Source organism: Telmatherina bonti, assembly GCF_933228915.1.
Source record: "Telmatherina bonti genome assembly, chromosome: 13".
NCBI lineage: Eukaryota > Metazoa > Chordata > Actinopteri > Atheriniformes > Telmatherinidae > Telmatherina > Telmatherina bonti.
In genome coordinates, this window is record NC_136611.1 from 15,994,834 (window position 1) to 16,020,418 (window position 25,585).

Here is a 25,585-nt window from a genome sequence, read left to right on the forward strand (position 1 = left end):
TAAAATGCGAGAATATAGAAAATCTAGAACAGAAAAATATTTAGCTTTCATAACAGAAAATAATTCTCCTCAAGCTTATAGACTCCTGCTGGCATTGAATTCCAAATGAGAATATATTTTTTGTAATGCAATTTTGATGTGGCATGTTTTCTTTGTCCTAGTTTAAATCTAATTCAAGCCTTTAACTATCCGCAGAACACTGTATCCAGGTTTTATTTACACTGCACACAGCCTCCCAGATCAAATCTTCCAAGCCAATATCAATGTTGTCCTCTTGGTAAATCAGTTTGAACTAAAGCCTCACCTGAGACAAAACAAGCTGCCCATGGTATTTCCCCACAAATAATCGGAAAAAGTCAACAAGTTTCTGCTCTCCAATTTGACTGGCCAGAAATTTGAGTAGGAAGTAGCCCTGGAAAAAGATAAAACAAAGACAACATAACAATCTGTCACGACATTAAAGAAAAACATCAGGGCTGCCTCAACTAAAAACAGCCCAGCTTAAATGACATACTTAAATTATTCTTATCATTTGATATGTGAACAGCCTTTTTATTTCCTTTTCCTCTGTAACTTCCGTCTATTTTCTTTCTTTTTCCTGCTTTCACTTCATTAATCTCTCACCTTGAGGTAGTGGACTTGCATGAAGGTTTTCTCAGGGTTGAGAGCATGTTTAACTGTGGAGGAACCGGAGTCACTGACCTGACCTGTCTTCTCCAAGTTTGGTCTGTCGGAGGATAAGAAGAGCAGTAAAACAAGTACACAGGATGACAGTACAGGTAACGAAGTGGGCGTAAATAGCACAAATAGAGATTTTCAACACAGGAACTAGTCCAGAAAACGGCAGGAGGACAAAAATAAAATGAAAAGGCAAAAACCCCATGAATCTGAAGAAAAGCGAAAAAAAATATTTTAACTCCCCCTTCCCTCTGTCAAAGACATTTTAGCTGCAGGAAAACCACAATTTCAACAGAACAAGAGTACACTGTCAGCAACACTAAATCCAGCCACTCAGGCAATCTCTCAATGGTGAACACATTGCCAAGTTGCCATGCTTCGCCGGAGGCAGGCTGGAAATCAAGCTGTAGATTTATAATAGCATAGTATGGTGTTTATATGACCTCACAGCACTGTGCTTTGACTTTACTGCCCATGATTCACGGAGCAAACATATAACACTTCAGAAAAAAAGCGACCAGCACAAAAAAAAGCCACGCTCTCTGCTTCACTTTCTCTGTCACATATACACAAATCACGCCTTCATCCTCCATAAAGACACCAACAAACACACATAAAACCAATAAAAGCCTAGCAAACAAAACCCTGACATGGGACGTCGTGCAATGATAGTTTCAGTTAGCTGGTATTGATCAGGATGAGCAGATTAACTCAGTGTGCCAATAGGAAGGCCTTGAAGGATCAGCCTCCTGCCAAGTCGATACCACAGGCGCCTGGCCCACCAATCAATATACCCTTCATCACTTGTGAGCACTTTTTCAGGGGGCCGCTTCATGACAAGACCAGACACACAAATACACAGAGCAGGGACCAAAGGCACACACCGAAGAGTTATATATATATGTATGTATAAATATATATATATATATATATATATATATATATATATATATATATATATATACACACACACACACACACACACGTCATAAACCTCAATATTTAATGTTATGAGATTGAGTTCAGCCGTCAGCCACAGGTTGATCAAACATTTGGTATATTTGCTCAGGCGTTGTGAGCAGAAGAGCAGGGACAGGCTGGAGATGAAGTAGATTAGGGAAGACAAGAAAAAGGGAAGGTGGTGTGGGAGAAATGGAGGACAGAAGATACACAGGAATGTTTGGTTTTTATGACTGGACTAAGAAAGGAAGTCATCAGTTTCCTGGAATTTCTAAATCCAACTGGACATCCCTACAAAGACTTTTATCATGAATTAGAGGGTGTTTCTACTTATGTGCAATATATGCAGGAAATGTCATGTCTAAGCAAACGTGTTGGCCATTGAAATGATTTTTGGAACCTTTTGTTAATGAACTTCAGAGTTTGTACAAAAAAGCTGCAAATATTCTCAGCCTGTCAGACTCAGATTTGTAAAAAAAAAAAAAAAAAAAAAAAAACATTTCTCCAGAGTTGGTTTTGAATATCATAAGGAGTGTTTGGCATTTTTCTCCATTGTGCACTTTGTCCAGTCTACAGTCCATAATGTCCATGCCTGTCTGTTAGTGGTGATAAGATCAAAAAGGATCTGTTAAAGTCAACATGGCACGCTGTACCCCTGGATGTGTGTGTCACACTAAGGCAAAAGACAAAAACAATTTTAGAACATGCATTTCCAGAGAAAACTGGTCCATTTTGTGCACAAGAGACACTATCAGTACATTTTAAAGAGAGAAAAAAAAACCAGTTGATTCATCACTGTTATGTTAGACAAAGGCACTCCACCCATCTCAAAGTCCAGAGCAGGGATGTATATGGATGTGTAAATCCCTGACTTTTGCTGCCTCTGTTTGTCAGAGATGATTAACTAAAGCTTTAAGAGGAATTGCTGCTCGCTGTCTTGAACGTCTCACAATAGCGCGACGTATTTTAGAATAAATGGGGCTCTTATCCGGCTTGTAAGCCATGTGTGTAAAAGGGAGGGTGTTTGTCTTTGTGTGTGTGTGTGTGTGTGTGTGTGTGTGTGTGTGTGTATGTGTGTGAGTGTTGCCATGCATACACCTGGGTGTGTCTGAGATTGAGAAGGAGAGAAAGAGCAAGAAAGAAATCAGGAGCTATTACTGATAGAACCTAATGTCTAACGTGCACATGCACACACACAAACACAAGAGGTTTATAGCTCTGTGAGCCATATCCTGACAAATTACACTGGGTTGACTGTGGAAACCGGATAAGGTAGAGCAGCGCTCCCAGCAGCCCAGTAAATCAGCAGGGAGAATGGCGTCTGGCCCAGGCTGCCCTAAATATAACTCATCTGAAATGGACTGATAAACACTGGCCACTGGGGCCCCTGCTGGATCGTGGGGTGTCAGTTGTGACCTACTGAACTTGGAAAGAACAACCTGCCATCAAGCCTTTGTGTGTCTGTTTATGTGTGTAAACTATTGGGGTTGGTGTGCTTATCTCCATGCATACCCCCTTTCCTTCCCTTCACCCTTACCTCTCAAAGAAATTCTCTGTGTGTTGTGATGGCCAACTTGTGTTTATCCACATTGTTTTAAGCCAAAGAAGCACTTTGACATACAGAAACACTATCCCACATTACCAGCAGCTACATCATTTCACATATGACATCTATGTCCCAATTCCCTTCATATTTACATCAATCCATCCAACTAATTACTCAAAATGAGCTTCACAATATTATTTTGCAAATGTTCCAAACATATATTAAAATACAGCAACTATGCAAAAAACCGAATGAATGAAGCATGTGAAAGCAGTTTAACAATTCAAATATTTGACTGGAAAAGGATCAAAAGTTAGTGTTTAGTTGGAGGAGTGTCAACGAGGTTATTTGTAACTGAGACTAAAGAAACATTGTAGATGTGTGGCTAGAAATAAAACGTCTCTTTAATATACAATAGTGCTGATGCTGGCCTCAGTTATCAGACATGACCTCTTAGAAAGCTGATGAGGATTAGATCAAAGACCAGAAAAGGCTAGAGCTACCCTGGGACTTTTTGTTTTGCTTGGTTCCCTCCTGGATGAACTCGCTGTAATTCGTTTGTAAGGGAAATATGACATCAGCCCTGATAAATACTTAGTTATTATTCATTCATTATTCAAGTTTTTGTATTTTACATTGGCTCCTATGTTAACTACATGTGGGCACATGGCATCCTTTTGCATTTTTCAGCTGACATGCTGGCACTAAATTACACTCATGGTTAAGCAGCATTCATTGAAAGAATGATGATCGTGTTTCCCCAAATTGAAACCTGATTTTTCAAGAAACGTATTGGAAATAGTTACAAAATCAAATTACACAATTGTATATTAAGTGTCCCATTTTTTATGCTGTTTATATGATACTACTTCATAATCGCACTATATTAACATCACTACTCAAATTCTGTTGAAAATGGAAAAGAAAAAAAATGCAGAAAATGAGCTCTTTTATGATGTACATCCTAATAGTTGTGGAAAAACACAAATGTATTAAGTACAGACTGTATCAGACACACACTCAACCTGGTGCATTATTGCATTATTGTGCAAGATGGCTTCTTTTATGCCTCAACATGTTGTTAAAACATTTGAGGATAAAGAAACGTCTTTTCTTTACATGCCACTTTGGTAATTATTCACATTCTCTATATGGGTTCAACAGCACGTTTCCAGGTTACATTATGAAGCAGGGGAAAAAAAGCATCCAGACATACTACATGTATGTCAAAGTGCACAAATTCTTTGCACATTTTAAATGTTAGCTTTGCTCTGTTGGTTTAACCCTGTAAGAGGAGCGAAACCAAACCTGATCCTCTAAATCACCTAAGTGTCTGCCTAGTTGGGAAACACCCACATAAAGACTCTGTTTTCAAGGACCCATTTAACCCTTTCACTTATTAACCCTTTATATTATCGCTTTTTTACACATGTACTGCCACCCTAAAATTTCTCCATACATGCTCTGGAGGAGCTGCATGTGTGTGTGGATAATTTTTTCCACCCTTCATGTAAAATTTACCTTGCCACTTAACTTCTTTTGAAAAAGGACATGACAGTTTGACCATCACTGATATTGCACCTCTGATAAGATAGAGGTATCAGTGATGGTTTCTGCTAAAGGTTTCTGCTCCATACTCTTTGCTGATAGCCTGCGTGTTGATTTCCACCTGCATATGATCACCATTATCAGCCTTACTCTGCCTTCAGTAGTCAAAACATTGCACTTTGCACAGCGTACTTTAAGCATTATATCTTGTCTCCTGCCCAGACACCACTTCAGAGTTCTCCAGTTTTTAAGAATGTCTGCAGAGAATCTCTCAACACTGGAGGAGGTCCAGAGACATTCTACACACATCCACCAGACATTCTCCGATGACTATGTGTGAGAACAACTTATATTAGATTAATAATTATGAGAATTGTTTAAACTCACGAAAATGTTTAAAAGCAGAAAATTGCGAAATCTGGCATTCTCATCACTCAAGTATAAATACAGATGACACAATGCAGACTCAATTTAATTGAACTCTGAATATTGTCAGTGTTTCAACTGTGTGATAACACTTATCAGTGAAGTGACATGGTCAAAGGTAAGTGCAAAGCAGAGCTGCCATGAAATCAATAATACACAGATTTTCTGTTACACTCTGTATAGCCTCTTACAAGTGTGAATGTCAATTACACCATGAAACAAGTGTCATATGAAGTGAGGAAGCCTTTTATTCAAAGGACGAGCTTCAGCCTGACGTCAAAGCTAACAAGGGCATTTTCAACATTTAAGGAGTTAACCCCTAGCTGGGGTTTGCACCTGTAATCCCTTAATGTCAACAAGCTTCACCCCGGATCAGACAGACAGGGTGTGGGTCCCACATTGTCAGGATCTCATGAAGAATTTGTGCATGCCTACAGTCCTCTTTTAAAAACTTTTCTGAAACAAGACAGTGCAGCACACCTGAATATACCTTCTTGCCACACCTGCCACACCTGTATCCCTGGAATGCACATATCTCACCCTTACGTTTGTGTCTGCGTGTGCAGACCTTACCAGAAAGCTGTCAGAAGATTTGTTCAAAGTCATTCAGAACTCGTCACATTTAATTTGAACACTTTCGTTCTCTCCTAAAGATTTGTAGACCTGTGCAATCACCTTTCTGGCTAAATCACAATGATGCTGATTACTTTGCAGATTTTGAGAAAGCCCCTAAAAGGCTATTTGCTGATCTAGTTGGTGCCTCAGCTGGAAAAGAAGTAAAGTATGATTTAGGTTTGCCATTGCAAAAGTCTAACAAAACTCATTAAAAATCAGGTACAATACCTTTTAGCTATAGCTAGGCCACTTTATGTTTGATAAATAGGCTGTTTTGAGAAATGATACCTAGAAGTTTGTGATAAAACATAAATCTAAGTAAGAAGACATTCAAGTATGTAAAACATAGCTGAATGGAGACACACCTGAGGACCTGAAGTTCCTCTTTTGAGTTCTGCAACTCATCAGAGAGTCGCCTCCACCTCAGTAGTGCCTTCAGATCAGATTGCTCCATAGTATCTTGCAAGGACAACTAAAGAAAGAGGAATGGAAAAGGAAATCCTAAAGATGCTGACAAAAAGCAGAACCAAAATACAGAGAAAAAACAAACACAAAATGAAAATCATCAGCAAACAAGTAAAGAAATCTGTAGCAGATGTATCATTGTTTCTGTCACTGCATCTTATTGATTTTGGCAAAAGGTAAGAATGAGAAAAGCTAAATCAATTTCTCAACAGCCAAGTACATATCACGAAGATGTCATGATGAAACAAAGCAGACAAAAGGAAAGCACTTGTGCAAGTCTAAATGGTGTGGGAACGCAAGGCGGGTAAGATCTGCGTGCACATCAACTCCAGGATTAGAGCTGAAAAATGTGTTGCAACCAAGTATAACAGTGTCACACCCACTCTTTTGTCCTTTTATCTTTTTTTCTTTCCAATTACTCTACAGCCTGATATTACTATAATATTAGCCTGTAGAAGAGACAGTGTGAAGTGCATACACTGGAAGCCAACCTTTCTTTGCTGTTATTATATGATATCCCTCATTTGAATACTTATTTAGTTTGAGGGAGGACTCTGAACAGGTCAACTGATTTGTGTTGTGGCTATCTGAAAAACAAAATAACAAAAACAAACAAACAAAAATCTCTATAGTTGCTTCCCTAACTCCTCTGACCTTTTAGACTACATTTTTGTTTCTTGTTTATGCTTTGTTTGGACTTAGACTGATGTCTTTATGAACCGTTTCTCCATTAGCGTGATAAAGTTTGGTTTTACTACAGCCATGTTACCACCAACTATACAACCACAAAAGTAAAATTGGGAAATGCTGGAGCTGCTGAAGTTGAAGAAAAATTAAAAAGGAAAATAAGAGTGTAAAAAAAGAAAGTACTAATCTTTGAGTAGTATTACTTCTTAATACAATAAGAAACAAATCAAACTATCGACGTAATTTTTCCAGAAGTTGTTTGTTATTGGTGGGTTTCTGTGTCTAATAATATAGTTACTTCTCAGTGTTGTTTTTCTTAAACAAAGCATGTTAATTGCCTATCTAAGAGCTGATTTTTCCTTGGCCAAAAGAAAACCAGAATGCATGTATCATACTACACAAATCACAATATTACTAATAATACTTGTTGCGCTTGGTTCCAAATAATGTCCTCCAGGAAAGTGGCAAACCCCTCGCTGATCCATTCTTCGGTCCAGTCTCTGGCTCCAATTACCAAGCCAAACCAGGAGTGGGCAATCTCATGACAAATCCTGGACCCACACAGAGAAAGGCCGCTCACCCCAGAAGAAGGACTTTCACTGCACAACACACTTTGGGACAGGAATATGATATGGGGGCTGTGGGAGACAAATGGCATGAGATTATATACTGCAAAGGATTTAAAAAAAAAAGAAGGATTAAGGTGGTACATAAATTCCAAAAGACAGAAAAAGGAGTCAGGGCTCTAATAATGAAGATAAGAATGGGACAAACAGAAAATTAAATGTCATTATCAAAGAAGTTCAGAAAGCAAGAGAAAGACAAGACAATAAGCACCAAGTAAAACTGCTGGATACGAGGAAACACAACACTAAGACAGAAAAGGACATAAAGAGATACTGAGGTAATGCTCCACAACTACAATTACAGAAAACTGAGCACAAGCACGCCATGTAAAACTAATCCATCTGTGTGTTCCAACAAGTATGTAAGAGTGACACACTGCCCAACCTTTTCTCCATCTTCTATATTATGTTTGTCTACGGTCAACTTCCTCATCAAACCCTAATGCCCGATGCCCTACCCTATATCCTAAGCTTACCCAAAGTTTAGTTTGACATTTTGCATCAAAATAAATGGTTATGATTACTTATATGGTATAAAAAAATCTGTAAATATCTCATTTTGTGTTTGCCTCTATGCAATCAATCAAAACTAAAGAGGAAACAGTTTGCTGATATAGGTTAATAAACTTTACATATAGTGTGCAAATAAATTTCCTTTAGGCCCTTTTATTTAATTATTTGGAAAAAGCCTACATAAAACTGTCATTCTTTCTTTTAAATTTCCCTTTCTTCTCAATGTAAATTATAAGTTTGACAGGAAAAGTATTTTCACTGGTAAATGTTTGCCTGCAGCAAATATTTCACTTCTCAGATGAAAACACGAGTGTGCCACACCTCATTCATATGATAGCTACTTTTCTGTACTTGTGGATGTAGCGATGTTCCTATACCCTACTCTGGATATGCAAAAGGTACAACTACTTAGCTCTATAAAGCTGTGCTTTTTCAGATTTTGTACTTTGTGTCAATATGCAGATGCCAAAGAAGTATCATGTTTTGTCAACCAAATAGTACAACTTGTAAGTTACAGCCAAGGGTGAGGATAAATTTCATGGTTTAGCAGGTAATAAGTCACAGAAATGTTTTATAGGTTCAATATTTATCTAATTTCTGATATTTTAAAATAGCTGCATGAAGTGTTCATATGGCAGGCTCTCAAATTTGATTTTTATGTATGAGATGTGCAAAAATAAGATGATCAATTGCAGAGCCTGAACAAAGCCAAGGTCATGGCTGAAGGTTTTTCTGGAGCATTCTTCCCCCCTTTCTTATGTAACAAGCTCCAGGCACCCTGAAGGGGTTAGAGCAGCCTGTGCGTGAGAGGAAGGCTATTCTTTAACAGAAGAATGGGAAAGGGGTCATGGAGGTGTGAATGAATAGCCTCTCTCTCCTGGCCCACATAACAACACCAAACTGTCTGGAGATCTTTTCACACTCTAGATCTTAAGTGTCCAGACCACCATTGATCCAACATCTGTGGGAGAATTTATGGCTAACTGTAATCCCCTGGCGAAATGTTGGAGTTATATGTGTGACAAAATGTGACAAATGTGTTAAAGATACCTGTGTGTTAAAAGGAAACGTCTCCATCTGTTTCATGTGTGACTTTCATCAGCATAACATGCCGCCTGTATATACAAATCATACAGAAGCTACATAAAATTATGCTTACACCCATAAAGTTTTTAAAAAATGGTCCTGCTTTGAACACCTGATACAGTTTGCCTCACCAGTTGCAGTGGAAGCTTACTCCTACATCTACCAGAAGAACATGTATTGTTGCTATTGGTGAATTGCAAAGACTTGTGGAATGAGCTGCTCTCATCACAGCAAGATTAGCTTTTTAAATCACCACAGGAGTTATTCTTAGCTCGCGATAACCCAATTATGGCGAAAAGATAAGTTGATTATGAAAGAAAACACAAAGTAAAGACAAATGTTAGGCAAGCTCTACCAGACAGCTTATTTTGGTGAAAACAAAATCAGATATCTAAGCAATGTCACTACTCTTTATTTCCCTCAGGACTGCTACATCAGATAAAAGGCAGGCCATTGTCCTTTGTTATTTAGGAACATGTCAACACCATAGAAAGGGGTCTTATGGGCATAATTTTAAAGACAGCATTGCAAATCTAGTTCCTTTTTTTTCCTGATTAAACAAACAAAAGCTCTCACTGGAGCAGGAGATGCTAACATTAGCCTTATGAGTTTCTTTGTAGTCTAATCTTCTTCCACCACAACTGGATAAGCCCGCTTTTGTTGTCAGTTCCAGCACCGTGTTTGTATGTGTCTGTGTGCGAGAGGTAGTGAGTGTGAAACACAAAGACAGCCTTTCAGTGATGGCGCTTGCACATGTTCCTCTGAGGGAGATGGAATCCATCACTACAGTGACAAATAGTGTCATCCCACCGCGGTCGTGATGAATAACAACGGCATCTTTCACGTTCGCTGATACACTGACTGACATTAGTTGACATCAGGGACTTGTCAGGGTTGCACGCATGAGGAGACTTTTACACAGATTCATACCATGCAATCCCTGTGCATGTGTACCTTTCATGTTTTATCACAGCATCTGATAAGCAATCTACAGTTTTCACAGTATTCAAATAAGGGCTGGTATATCAGTGACATTGGTACTTTAATAGCTCACACAATGTGGTTATGAAAGTTGAGCAATTTTGGAAGATGTCTTTTATTAGGCATGCTGAGCAGAATATTCTGGAAAATGCAACATATATAGACAGAATCCCATTTAATGTCCTATTTGCTGTATTTTGGACATATTTTGGGCTCCAGTCCTTGAGCAGTAGATGTGTACACATCAGCCAATGACAGAATACAGGCAAGAAGGATGATAAAAAAATATATATATTGTGATTGGTTCAAATTGCTGTCTCCTACACATATTTAAGCCCTGTTACCAACTTTTATGAAAAAAAAAAAGCTGGTACTGTACCTTTACATCAGGTTGTGTACAGATGCACAGAGGTAAATAGTATCTTTCTGCAATGTGCATCTATCTATCTATCTATCTATCTATCTATCTATCTATCCATCTATCTATCTATCCGAAAAATAAATTCATATAAATTAACTTAAACCTTTTCATGAAACAAAAAACATTGTCAATGTATGACATAATATGACAATTAAGGTTTCAATTTAAATGCTTCATTGGAAGTCCAAAAGTCCTCAACATATTTAGTAGTTCCCATTAAATTTGTTATTGGCTATGAATCTGGATGAAAACCAATGACAAAAAGTGTGTCAAAAGATGCATCAAGCTTTATGTAGACAATGAATCAATGACAAAGGTAATGGGAGAAATCCAAAAGCCTGAATCCTTTTACAGAGCCAATAATAAAAGGTTTCTGTGGTTAACAACAGTTAATGATTAATGACTATATCTGAATTGGTGAGTGACATCTTTAAAGCATGCAAATGAATTTGTAGTAGCTGAACCTGTCTGATGTCTGCTTGGGACGTCTGTGATCTCTAATTGTTTTTTAATTGAGTGCCAACTGTGCAACACATTGCCTTTTGGGTGTAATAAAGCTTAACTGATCTCTGCTGCTCCCAGTATAGTTTTCTTCTTCCGAAGATTGAAATAAGGAAACTTAACACTTTCTGACATTTCGTTAGATGTCAAATATTAATTCTAGTTTGGAATGTTAAAAATGTGATTTTGACTGTGAGTGGGGTGTATCTGAAGGCTCAGAGAAAACTGTGCCCAAAATATGTCTTAAAAACACACACATTTTACACGTTTTAGAAATGCATTGTGGACATAAAGTGTTATGATTCATAAGCAAAGAAAACTGATCATCATGATTGGTGTAGAATAATAGCCAGAGACCTCTGGTGAGCTTTCTGATGGTTGTACCACACTGTGATTTAACACATAAAATGAAAACTGATTAAAGTCTTCCTGTGGTTTCTAACATGACAACCTCAGGACTCTGAGTCACCAAGGGTGGCTTGGACCTGAACTTCAAAAGTGTGAGCCAGGGCAAATCTTCAATTTGGTAAGAAACAGATTGCAATAGTGTCTCGCTTCTCCATCTCTCCATCCATTATTCATCCCTCCATCCATTCTTACTGGCTGTAGGCCATTTCTCCCCCAGCGGGACACTTCCATGCATAATGCAGCAGGGTCCCTATCATAGTCCTGTAATTGACATCCCCAGTCTGGGTCGGCCCATTGCTGGGACACCAGTTTAAAAAAACAACACAAGCCCCAAAAGACACAAGGATGAGAAAATGATAATGAAGGATGAGTGTGTATGCTGGATGTATAAATCAGAGAAAGAGCACAGAAAGATTGGAAAAGAATAAAAGATTAGAGTTAACTGAATAAAAAGATGCTGCTAGATATTTATGTGAAAAAAAAGATGGGCTAGGGGGTAAAAGGGGAAGAGAATGTCATCGTCTGTCATGCTGTGTAATAAGTTTTGCCGTTTCTCAAGTGCACTGTCATCCTCACGTGTGATTCGCTTTCAACTGTTGACCATGGTGACTAAAACTTCTGTTGGGCACATAACTGCATAGCCATACAGAGGCAAACAAACACTTTTACAACATGCTGTCAGAACAGTAAATCCATGGACAAAAACCACATATGAGACAACAAACGAGAAAAATACAATTTGTCTATTCTTTCCCGTTCACACAGAGGTTAGAGGACAGGCCTTTCCGAGTTTACGGGAATAGGCTTTGTCTCCCTTCCCTCCCTCTCACACAGTCTGTGGGCTATTTTAGACACAGGAGCTGGTTTGACCAAACTCCTACCACCCTTCGTTCTTTTTTAACAAGTCTGACTTCAAATGTCTGGCATTCCAGGCTGGCTGCAGATCAGCTCTCTGCTCCCAGACTGGGCCTCACAGGGCCAAGCCAAATGCCACACCATGTAGGGCCTGGTCACATGAATGAGGGCCAAGCTGGGGCCCCCAGAAAGCCACCCCACCTACATACACTTCATCAACTCAGAGCCTGAAAATAAATAATAGAAATGATATCAGAGGTCATCGGGAGCAAGGAGGTGACATCACTCCTCAAGTTGGGAGAAAATGAGGCTTTGTACAGCATTGCATGGTCGAACTGTTGAGTGTTAAAGTAATTCCTGTTGATACCAAATATCTGAGAGGGGAAAAGAATATGTCATCATTTGGGCTGTGATATCATTTTTGATGAAGATGAGAATGTTGCTATCCTAAGTAACCACCTAAACAACCCAACATTGACACACAGATACATGCATCCATACAAAGTCACTTACTTTGAGAAAAACCTCAGCGAGTCATTGTGAAAAGAGGCTCATCCACCCTTTCGATAGGATAAAATAATCCCCCAGTCACCTTTGTTCCCTGACCTAAAAGAAAATGTCACGAGAAAGGAATGTTCTCCTGTGTGCTGTTGCATGCTAGCAGGATGCTGGAGTACATATTTAAAACAGCAGCGACACTTTCTTGTTTGTTATGGCAATCTGTCTTTCTGTGGTTGAAAACCCACAAGCCCTAAATGTACTAGATCAAAGAACAAGATGTTTCTAAGAGTGACACTGAAGGGAAACACGTCCATGGATGTTGCTTACGTCTAATAAATTTTAAGGGGATTAATCTAAGAGCAGCACACACAATACTCTCATCAGAACAAATGCAGAGCTGGTAGATTAATTCTGGCTACAACAAGCCCCCCCGTCAATCAAAATGAGGAAGATGTTGACATGACATTTATTTCTCATAACCCACATTCCTATATCAGTGTTGCCATTTGCATGCAAACCCATCACTCATCACACAGCACGAAGAGCCCTCTCTTGGCTTCCTCTATCACCTCAATGAAAAGAGTAGGACAAATCTATTTCACAGGATTATAATTTGAGACACTTTCTTGGCTGCAGGGTAATAAATAGACTCCCCCCCCTTTCTCTTATGTAATGTGAGAGAATGAGACAGTGAGGAGATGGAAACGGAGACAGCTCAGTGCTGTGAGGCAATATAAGAAGTGTTTGACAGAATGGAAAGATGGATGAAGGCAAGATCGAAGTGAAATTAGCCAGTGAGCAGAGCTGTCTCTTAAAAGGAGGTTTAGGACTGCCACCTGACTGGGCAGCCTGTCTGTTCAGACAAAACCCTGTAGCTGATGGATACACTGCAAGTTTAAAATTTCTAATAAAACATTCCTCAACAGGTTAAAAAGACAACACTGAAATATAAATTTACTAGAAAAAAATATCTAAAAGAAGGTACTGCAAGCAGGTTTTCACACTAAAAAAAAAAAAACGCTGTAAAAAAAAAAAACACACACACACCAGGTTTAGAGAGGGATTATTTTTATATATATTTTTTTTTATGTATGTATGTGTATATGTATATGTGTACATATGTATATATATGTGTATATATATATATTATGTGTGTATACGTGTGTGTATATGTATGTGTATGTATGCGTGTGTATGTGTGTGTATATGTATGTGTGTGCCTGTATGTGTGTATGTATACATCTGTAGGTTGTTTTCTTTCTTTTTGTTTTTGGGTTATTTTTTAGTTGTTGTTTCTTTCTCTCCCTTTTCTCTCCCTTTATCCCTTTCCCTTTTCTTATGAGGTGTTTCTTCTCCTTTCTCTTTCTGTCTTTTGTCTGTCCTCTCTGGTCCAGCAGTACAAACTCTACAATTCAAACAACAATACAAAATAAACATAGAAATAAAATAAAAATTCAGAAAGTCAAGGGGATCATTATATCTATAAAGCTTCCCTTGGCAGAGAAAATTTGCTCAGCAGAACACAGCATCCAGACCATCATTCTGCTTGCCTAAATGCTGGACAAGACAAAAAAAAAAAAAAAAAAAAAAAAAGAGAGGGATTATTTTTCCCTTTTATTTTGATTTTTCAAATAATATATATTTTTTCTATTTAATTTCATAAAGCTGCTGATATTGTGCTATAAATTTTTAACAAATTTTAAAAAAAGATTTAACTGAGAAACCTAAATATCTTCCATACTCTTCTTATTGTGACCCCCCCCCCAAAAAAAACATATCTAGAATAAGAGACCTGATGGCTCAAATTATTAGGAAAATATTTTTTAAATTTATTTTCTGTAGCCTTTTTCTATATGTTTCTCCATGAAAAAAAAAACACTGGAAAAGCTTAAACTAATCTAGAATAGAGCTGCTTGTTTCCTCACAGAGACCAACTCACTCCATTTCCAAGACATTTACATTTTCTGTGTTTACAAGGATTGATTTTGTAATTTTGCTGCTGGTCTAAAAGGCACTGAATGGTTCTGGTCCAAAATATGTATCTGATGTACTGACATCCCATGAGACTATTAAGATCATCTGGGTCAAGTTTATTTTCCATTCTAAAAATTAAAACATAACAAGGAAAATCAGTATTTAGTGAAATGTGCTCAAAACATTACTTCTTTTAAAACTGGTCTTAAAACTTTTTTATTTGACAACATCTTTAATAAAGTAAGTGGTTGTTGTTTTAAAAATATATTTTCTCTCATACTTACATTGACAATAATGCTTATGATTTATTTTTTATCTGTATATGTAACTCACTATATTCAGCTGTCTGCTTCTTTGGCCCATGGTTTGCTTTATATATGAAATGTGCTAACAGGTCTGTTGGGTGTGCATAGACACAGGAGTGCTAAAAAAGAAACAAAAAAAAAAGCGGATTGGCTAATTAACTTATTTAGCAGTCGTAATCATTCATCTCTTATTTAACATGACAACATTTGGGTCACAGCATATTCATGTTAAGGACTTTGTTGTAGAAATCTGTCATTGAAATCCATCAACTTAAATTGTTCCTCAAGGCTAAAATCAAACTCAGACATCCAAAGCTTTATCATAGAGCCTTTGTCATCACTTGATCCAAATGTCTCATTTTGGTAGGATTAGCTCAAAGTGTCTGGCTTTACACAAACAAATAAAATTACCCCCAGCCTTTAGGCTCTGCTATCATTTGCACACCCCAGGATGTACACAGAGATCAACAGCGGCGTCCCTGCTCCACACAATGGACCCATCCATCACTCCAGTGAACGTATCGTGTGTTAATAAAATGGGTGTGCAGTGACAGGCCTGTCTTCCCAGAGCCTCTAATCCAGAGTTATGGCACAGTGTGCCTGTGTTACTGTTAACTGTAGTACTACATGCCAGCTGTTGCCAGCAGGTTCTCATCTGAGATCAGCTCAGAACAACATATTAATCATCCCCCAGTTTCTAACAAAGCACATGTAGCACAGATAGTCACAGAAGAGAGCAAAGATGAACACAGGTTTCAGCAATAGGTCTTAAATGTACAATTTAACAGGTACTGCGAATGATTTTTATCTAGTGGAAAAGGACAAAGTATAAATCACAACACACAGCATAACTCTCTCCTTTGGAGAAACAAAATAGTTACAGGGTGGCTCCTTCAGTTGTGAGAAATCACTACTGCAGAGCAGGTAAACCTACACTACAGATAGAGAGAGGGAAAGTTGAGAGGCCCAAGATAACTAGAAAGGAATGTCCCTGGAATAACAAAACACTTGCTTAATGGTATCCTGCTATCTTCATTAAGTGTACAGAGGAGGGTCTGACTAAGGAAAAAAGAAAAAAGGAAGCAAGAGGAGATGGATAGTAGAGGCCTCTGCTTCTGGGGGTTTGAAGCTTTCCTGTGAGCCTGTGGCAGGAAATGAACACAACAACAGTAGAGAAAACGAAAGAAGCAAGAAGAAGCTGAACTAAAAAGCTAAACTACTTGCAATCACCTAAAAAGCTCACACGAGACACCCTCATTTCTTCTGTCCAGGTGCAGGCATGTATGTGCTGCCTTTTCAATTTCCCAAGATCTTTTGTGCGCCTGTAGTCAAAAGGGAGATCTACACAAGGTGGGAAGAAAGAACCACCTCATCCTTGACCATTTGATTAACAGCTGTCCTCTGTGCCAAAGAATCCGACCCCCCACATACTGCCCTCCCTACCCTAAACCCCCCAACTGTCTCCTGAAAGAGCAGGTCTGTGTCACACACTTCTAGGGTTACTTTGCAGATCAAACTAGAGAGGCAAACAGAAAGGCAAGAAATCCACTGAGACGTCAGAAGGAAGATGGAAAGACATGCAGAGGGAAGACTGAGGAGGAAGAGAGGATGGCACACCTCAGCGAAGAACCAGGAGACGTGATTCACCATCATCAAACAAATTGATAGAGATGCTGAGAACTGGGGCAGGTTCAGATTAATATCTAACCTTTTTTATTAGCACTTTTGTTGTGCGTTGCGGCTCAGCAAATGGTACCAAACAGCAGTGGATGTGCTCTAAGTTCAAAATTATTTAATAATCACCTTTATCTTTTCAAAATTTTTAAATTTGCTTAATTTATTTTTTAGTCCTGCCAAGTATTTTAGATTTATTTCTCGGCTCCTGAGAATAAATCAATTTTCACCAGTTCAGGAACTTTCTGAAAACCATCTTACACACATTGCAATCTAATAATTGATAAATGTTAAGAAGTTATGGCCATAGTCTGAGTGTTATTTGTTGTCAAACTTTCATTAAGTTGATACAACCCCATTCTTTACAAAACACTTTAGATTTTCTGCAAAAGTGAGATCTTTTGCCACTAATTGAGGAAAACGTTTTACATGATTGAAAGCGTTTATGAAGTACAACCCCAATTCCAATTAATTCAGAACACTGTTTAAAACATAAATAAAACAGAATACAATTATCTATTCATCTTTTTTAACTTATATTTAATTGAATGCACTACAAGATATTTAATGTTTAAACTGATAAACGTTATTATTTTTTTTGCAAATATTTTAAATTTGATGCTTGCAACATGTTCCAAAAAAGCCGGACAGAGGCAGTAAAAGAGAGCTTGCCTCCTTGCACGTGTCCTGTCTGTCACTCAGTAAACTGCCATCTCATCTTTCTGCTGTTACTTCCACCAAGACAAAGGTTATGTTTTCTGTGGCTTATGTTTGTCTGTCTGTATGTCCGCAACATAAATTGAAACTTTATAGACAGATTTTGATCAGATTTTCAGGAAATGTCAGAAATTAAACAAGAAACATGTTATTGGATTTAAATACCCAGACTGCAGCGAATCCAGATAGCCACCATCAGAGAAAATGCTAATTTCTTAAATAACTTTAAGAATATTACCGACATTTGCATTGTCTTAGTGTATTGGTATTTTCCAGGGTGAAGGATTCTAAATAAGATGTGGCATCTATCCGGATGATGGAAACAGATTGTGATATTATTTAGTACATTATTATTATTATTATTAAGTGTACACAAGTGTGTAGGGATGGGATTGGTTGGTAACTGGGTGGGCTATTGGGTCTTTTGTGGTTTTTCTAAGGTGAGTGACCCAATAACTTAGCTGAGGCCTGCGCTCACTGAGTGCTTTTAGTTTAGACTGAACTTCACCACAGAATTTTATAAACAGATTAAGAACACTGAAGCACATTGAATGATATAGCACAACACTGACTCGTGCATGTGAAATCCCTCCCTAATAGCTAAAGGGAAAGGAAGAGATATGCAGAGAAAAAGAGAGAAAAAGCACTATCATTTTCTGTAAAATCATAAATTGTGTACCAGTTGAGTCTAAAGTCTAAAATCAATGGCTTGTCTTTAAACATATCCAATAGATTCTCCCGATTGCTGAGCACTTTCCTCTGGATGTGTTAATTTCTTTCATTGATTGCCATTAACCCTGTCAAGCTGTGGTTTAGATACAGTTCGAGGTGACTCTATTCACTGACATAACTGGATCACTTGACACATTTCAACTGGATCCTTTTTAGATAACAAGCATCTAAATATAGGACAAAACAACATTATTATAAATGCAAAATAATAGAATATTTCTTTTTTAAATGTTTTTGAAATGTTATAAGTTGACAGAGAGATAGCTAGATAGATAGCTAGATAGATAGCTAGATAGATAGCTAGATAGATAGATAGATAGATAGATAGATAGATAGATAGATAGATAGATAGATAGATAGATACAGATATAGATATAGATATAGATACTTCCAGTCACTCTTTACCATTCCTTTAGTTATGCTGCCCAAAACACTTCAACTCAATCAAATCAGACAGAAACCAATGAAGAACTGACAAGACAAGAAAAAAAAACCCTAAGATCATGGTATTAAAAGCATGGTAAGGCAAGGCAAGTTTATGTTGTACATTAAAAGTACAACATAATTCAAAGTACTACATACAACATTACAGAAAGCATAAAAGGTGGCAACCAGACATCCTTTTCTCTCATCCTAAAGAATTCATCAGTTCTAACTATTCAGTGGGTAATTTTTGCTTCTGAATATAAAAAGGAAGGTTTACAAGGTCGTGACCAGCCATACACTTAGTTTGCAGCATCTGACCTTCATTGTCTGGTGTAATAAATGACTGTTAAGTAGTACTACTGTCATCACTCAACTCTGCTCTAGTTTGTAACATTACAGCCATTAACATTACATTTTTCAATGCTGCAGGTACCCTTATGGTCGAAATGGTACAAATTTGTACTTTATGTCACTGTGAACCCTTTTTTGTACTCTGAAGGTGTGCTTCTGGTCTCTTAAAGACCAGTATTGTACTTTTGAGAGAACATTTCTTTAAAATGTACCTATAGGTACAGAAATGTCCTTATCTTGTACCTCTATTTTTGAGAGTGTAATGTGCAGATTTTGGACAGAAAGGAGGTTTGAGAAGGGGGGGATCACAGAAGTCATCTTGTGTTAAACTGTAAAAACCTTCTCTGAACAGAGTATGTGGCCTCAGCTACCACCAACAATGCAGCCGACTTATTTTATAACAATTCACGTGTTGCACTGCATGACCAAGTTACGGCAAATAAACAACTCACTGGTGATGATGACTCATAAACCAAAACACTCCACTGACTAAGACTGAAGAAGTCTTTTAGATGAGAAGTATATTTAAAAGAAAAAAAACAGAAAAATCTTTCCTTCTTTAATCTTTCCTATATCCTCTGGCCATTTCAGAGTTGTGGGGGTGCTGGAACATATCCCATCAATTAGAGGCAAAAGACAGGGTACACCCTGGCCACATTTTTTTTTTTTTTAAAGAATATTAATATCCCCTTTTTTTTTTCTTTTTTTCTTTTTTTTTTGTTTTGACTGAATTCCAACATGTTAAAACTACTGCCTTGGTCCTATAAAAGATGGAAAACATCTCAGGTAGCACACTAAAAGAGCTCCAGGACTGCAGGGGATTATCCTGTGGGGTACCAACTCCCTCAGCACTCAAGCTCCCCACTTTTCCCAACAGGGACCAGTGGTGGATGTAACTTCCTGCAAGCCCATAAACAAACAATGCAATCAACTGAAGTTAGGCTGAAAATCATAATTTTTAGCTGGGCCTGTGGCAGATATATGACTGGCTAGCTTGGCTGCACTGCAACTAGAACTATCTAACAACTTGGCTTTTTTTTCCAGACAGCCATTCTCAATAAGATAAGAGTTGCTTAAATCAATTAAAACAGGAGGATGAGCGATGTCATACAAGGGAAAATTATGTATATGCAGCTATAGAAGTAGAACAACTTTACAAGAAAACTTTGTACAGTGTATTTTACTTTTATTCAACTGCAATAAACATGGAAGCTCCTATTAACCAAGAAAAAAGGATGTCTTGAGTTAAACAAGTTTGTTTGTGTGTGCATGATTTTACAAGAGAAAGCCAATCATGTAGCAGCCTTCTTTTCCCACAATAATAACCTCAACAGCAAAAACAAAGAACCAGACATTGATCTGGCTCAGTTAGTGACCAACCATGAACGATCTGTGCCGTGTAACATTCTTCTGACATCGCGCCATCACAATAAATACACATCCTTACACCACCATTTGAACAATACACACATTCATGTGAACACAAGCACAGGAATTTGCTTGTCTACAGCAAAGCAAAACAAAATCAAGATCGCCCACTCCTCCTTAAAGGCTTATTTCAACACTTATAGGGAAACCACCGCTCTCTAAGGGATGTCGGGCATGCCTTCATTCTGGTAAGCTGCAAACACAGTGACCTCAGATTCTCTGCTGAATGTCCAAGCCAGCACTTTGGGACACATGGACCTCTGCTTCAAAGAGTAAGCGGAAATGCCTTGCCCTTCCTGTCACTCCCAAATGACGTGATTGCAATGTGATTAGAGATTATGCATTCAAATAAATGATTTTTTTTTTAAAGACCAAAAATGGCAAAAAGGCAAATCTGAGCTCAAACATCTTATTACTAGTGGGAAACTGGACTTCAGTGGACACATTTACCATTTCTTTCTATCCTTCATGACAATAGACTTTTTATACAGACCAGAAGCAGTATAAACTTGAAAGGACTCCCAAACTATGCTCACTGACAGGACAGGCATCTTTGTATCCCATATCCATGCTCTTTTATCTGGTCTTTGTTTTTTTTTTTCTATTTCCTTACTGGCTCTTAAATGTCTTCAATATTCTTCTAATAGCATGGGTAACATTACCTTCTCAATGGTTTTATATTCTACCTTGTATTTTATTCGTTTGGTCATAAAATTTTAATCCGAGCTGCCTGGCTGTGGCTAACACGGACTGCTGCTGAAGTCTGTAGCCAGTCCAGACTAAACAGATCACATTAAAACAGGGCAGATTGATGCTTACATTGTTTCACTGAATATAAACTAAGACTGCTAGCGCACAATCACGTGAACTGGTGTAAATTTTCTTTGCGTGTGTGAATCAGAGCAGCTAGTGGGTGCACAGCATACGTGGCACAGCCCTTGAATACAGACATGCCCTTGCTTGACTTCTTAATCTTCAGTTTCCTGCCCTCCTTCTCCTATCTCAGTATAAAAACTTCACGCCACTGTGATTCCTCCCCCTGCTTTGCCTCTGTTTCCCCCTCTGCGTATCACACTATAACAGCTTTATGTCTTCTTGCCACAGCTCCCCGGCCCATAGCCCCTCCACTCCTGCTGTTTCCACTGGGGCACTGCACAAAAAACTGCACTTGGCTCAATCCCAACAACCGGGGCCCACATACCTCCCAATCTCTAGATTAAATAGCACCAGTCTCTGAAGTCTTTCCAAAGGCTAATGGCTTTTGTTGCTGGGAATAATCCACACATCCTCTCCCACATCCTGGGGATCCGCTGGCCTGTTGTGAACCCCGCCTTTGCCCTCTTAATTTCTCTCTCTCATCTCTGTCTTAATCTACGCTTCAATTTTGGTTGACCTCGCAGTCTTCCTGCGGCTCAGCCCTGTGGTTAAGCACAGTGGAATCCAGTGTTGAACCACCAGCGTTGATGGGAGGATGCAGTTGAGTTATCTTTGGGTTGAGAACCGTGCAGAGTTTTATAGGGAGTCAGTGCAGGTGTTGTCTGAAGCTTAATGAAGGTCTTAAATCTCCTCTCTGTCATCTACACCTAACTGGAGTCTAAGCAGCTAGGGAATGAAGGATAAGTGACTGAGAGCTGTCCTCATAAGGAAAAGAAAACATCCATCAGACTGTAGCCACAGAGGAGTCTCTATGTCCGAACTTGATGTCCGTTCAAAATAAATACACCAGAAAGGGTCATTTTCACAAGACTGGGAAAAGATTTTATATAGATCAAAGAACTTCATGGAATGAGGTCCAGACTATGACCCTCATGTCACCTCTGTCATTCAAAATATCTCTGATAAAGACCACTCTTGGCCATGGTGTCAGAAATTCATGCAGGATCCATATTCAGGTATGAGCTCATATCCTGTCTGGGGCACTTTTTTCTGGGGAGGCCAACAAGGGGAAGGCGAAAGGCAGACAGAGAGAAGGGGAGACTAGGCTGTTTATGACTACCCTAATTAGTTAGAGTTGTTAGGAATATTTTAAAAGGGCAAGAGATTTATAGCTTTCAAATTAGAATTTTTTGGATATATATTTGTAAAGCCAGCAGCTTGTTAGCTTTCTATGTAAAAGTAAAGCATACAGGTCAGACTGAGAAACGATTGGCCAAATAAAGAAAAGTAAGGGGATAGAGAAAGATGGAAAACAGGGCTTGAAGATTGGAAAAAAAAAAAAAAAAAAAACTGGAAAGGGAACAGAAGCAGTGACAAAGCAGAACACAGCTGATTTTCAGGGCAGCAAAGACTAAACAAGAAGCTGAAAGGTAATGTAAGGATCTAAAACAGGAGCAAGATAAAAATGAAGAGGAGAACTTGATTGGAGGATTAACTGTTACAGAAAACTTTGAAGCCAACATCCTCAGGTTTTGCACCCATGCACTGCTGTCCACATCACGACTAAAATGTCACAAAACCATACCCACATGTAAAGCAATGAGCCAACAGGCCATCTTCAGCATACAGCAGGCAGCACTCTGATTTGCTCAGTCAGTCTCCTTAACCCATTTCTCAAATTGCTTCCACTTAATTCCTCACGTCTAGTTTCTTCCACTACAGATGCAAGCAACAGATGTACAGACAGACATAAGGAAAGAGGAGACAAGGGAGCAGGCATTTAACTAAATGAGAAGTTGTTTTTGAGCCATTATTTTGGACCCGTTTCTATTAGACATGACATATAGATATTTATGAAAACCTAACCAACTATTTTCTTGTAGCATACTGATGGATTTCAATATTTTTCTCTTAAAAGCATGAAAGGTGTCAAGGATAACACCTATATTTGCTCTAAACTCTGTTTTACATTATGAGTTAACATGAAAAGCCCCATTCAGATGTTGTTCCAGACAATATATGCTGCAGTGTCCTTGCTTGTACATGTCTCCTCTCGCTTGTCTTTTTCCAGTGCCATTTAGGAATAGAATTGTCTCTCCAAATATTTGGTTTGGAAAACAATTCTGGGTCAAAGGCAGAAGGGTGGAAGAGAGAGAGGAGCTACAAATAAGTTTAGCCTCTTTTCTCATCACAATGCTTCCAAACATAGCAGAAAAAAAAAGAAAAGCTTATAGCTGTTTTCTTTGAAGGAAAATACAAATTATGTGACTTCAGTGTCAAAGTTTAGTGAGAGAAGAGCAAACTGTTTACAAGTTGTCGTGGGAGTTTGTTAGAAGATGCGAAAATTTTAGAAAATTGCAATAAATTTCTGGAAAAAAAAGATTGACACGGGAGGGAGGCTTGGAACGAGAAAGGGAACAAAAATAGAGAGAGTTAAAAATAATCAAGATTTCATAATGAGATAATGAATGGAGACAGGGGAAGTGTACAGAAAAATGTGGGGGTCGGTGATTTCTTTGTCTGTTAAGACAGATTTATTTATTTATGTTGGCTCTAATCTAGTCCTCCTTGCCCATTTTTTGTTGGAATTCCTATTGAGTAACAAACAAAAGTGCCAGCATTCATGACAAACTGAAACATCTTCATATCAGTACCATGGTCATGCAGTCAGAAGTGCCAAAAGCCAATGTTGAAAATAAGTTAAAGGGGGGGGGGGGGGGGATTTGACATATACCTGAGTGAAGTTTAGAGGGAGGTCTGCTTAGAATCATTAATTCAGAAAGAATTTCAATAGGGAGGATCTCCACAGAACAGATTGAGACAAAGTGAGGGAGTTTTCGCATTTGAAGGATGTCATTAATCACACATCCCAAAGCGTTTCAGCTCAAAAAAAAAAAGAAAAAAAAAAAAAAACAATCTTTGAAAACACTTGTGTGTCTGGGGCTTTTTGAACAACCAAAACTGGAGAACTCAGAAAATATTTACCTTTAGACAGCATATGACATATGCATAGCAAAACGTATTGTAGCAATTGCCTGTTTTGTTCACCGCTCTTATTAAGGTCATTTACAGACGCATCAGATCACAATTAATGTAAGCAAATCTGTAAATATTGTTTTTTGCTAAAATTACCCAACACTGATTAGCTAACAGTTTTGTTAACAGCTGGCATTCATTCTATGAACCAGATATTCAGAGATGAAGGCAATATCTGGCCAAAACAGACAGTATATTAATTACATAAATATCCACACAACCGAATTTGTACAGCATTACAAGCCCCGTACATCTATGAGTTTGGTGTTATGACTGCAGGACATGGAGGTGTCTACAGGCAAGATGGAACAAGATGAGCTGGCTGGCTCCTTGGATGGATTTGAGTATAAAAAGAACATTGATGGAACAACAAATAAACAAAAAAAATGGATTTACATGATCTGCAAGGAATTTTCCTTTCACTGATGCTCTAACAGCTTAAAGTACCATACCAACACTAAGCATACGTTTATTGGGCCTTTGAGTTCAATAAGTGACTTGCTCTTTCTGCTGGTATAATACAGTACAATGGGCATTTTTGCAGATGGGAATTGATCATGATTAATTATTGTGTTGTGATTAATTATTATTAATTATTATTGTGATTAATCTGATTAAAAATGTTAATCATTTGACAGCCCTGTTTTCATTTTACTCCTTTTACTCGCCACATGCATGTGATTGCTACATACTACTCAGACTACAAAAAAAAAAAAACAGAAACCCAATGGTACCATAACTTTTTCCATTACCACTGTTACTAGTGTTTATCATACAAATTCCATTCAAAATACCAACTAAAGTTCAATTCAGGTGTTCAGTCCTACATACACATTCTTATAAAAGACAGAGGTGTCATTACCTGGCCATGCCCAGACTAGAGAACCCTGCTGGGACGATAAGAACATCGAGGCGAGGAAAGGGATGCACACCTAGAACAGCATGGGCTGCAGCCAAACACTGAGGTAACAGCTTCAGTACTCCCTACAGCGAAAATAGAAAAAAAAAAAAAGTGCTTTTCAAAATACTGAATGATTTACTTCAATTGGAAGTTTGCATAGATAATAAAGACAAAGAAAATAAACACTAGTTTACTAAATGCTTTGCTCTGCTACATCTGTCACTCACTGTGTTGAAGGTATTTTTTGTACTGACAAAGCCAAAGTCATTGTTCTGATAAATGTTATTGCAGTGTACACATTTAGCAAAAAAAGAATTTTCCTTGCCCTCACAAGAATAGTCTCATTCT

General features: G+C 38.2%; 1 protein-coding gene across 1 annotated transcript in view; it reads right to left on the reverse strand.

The window, feature by feature from the left end:
- aopep (aminopeptidase O (putative)) overlaps positions 1 to 25,585 on the reverse strand; it is a gene marked incomplete at its 5' end in the record, with an annotated part of 71,846 nt that overhangs the window by 42,702 nt on the left and 3,559 nt on the right. Inside the window, 5 exons of the mRNA XM_079250871.1 lie at positions 305 to 412; positions 625 to 727; positions 6,139 to 6,245; positions 7,350 to 7,563; positions 25,199 to 25,320. Of these exons, the coding sequence (XP_079106997.1) occupies positions 305 to 412; positions 625 to 727; positions 6,139 to 6,245; positions 7,350 to 7,563; positions 25,199 to 25,320 (654 nt within the window). The remainder of the gene's footprint in view (positions 1 to 304; positions 413 to 624; positions 728 to 6,138; positions 6,246 to 7,349; positions 7,564 to 25,198; positions 25,321 to 25,585) is intronic.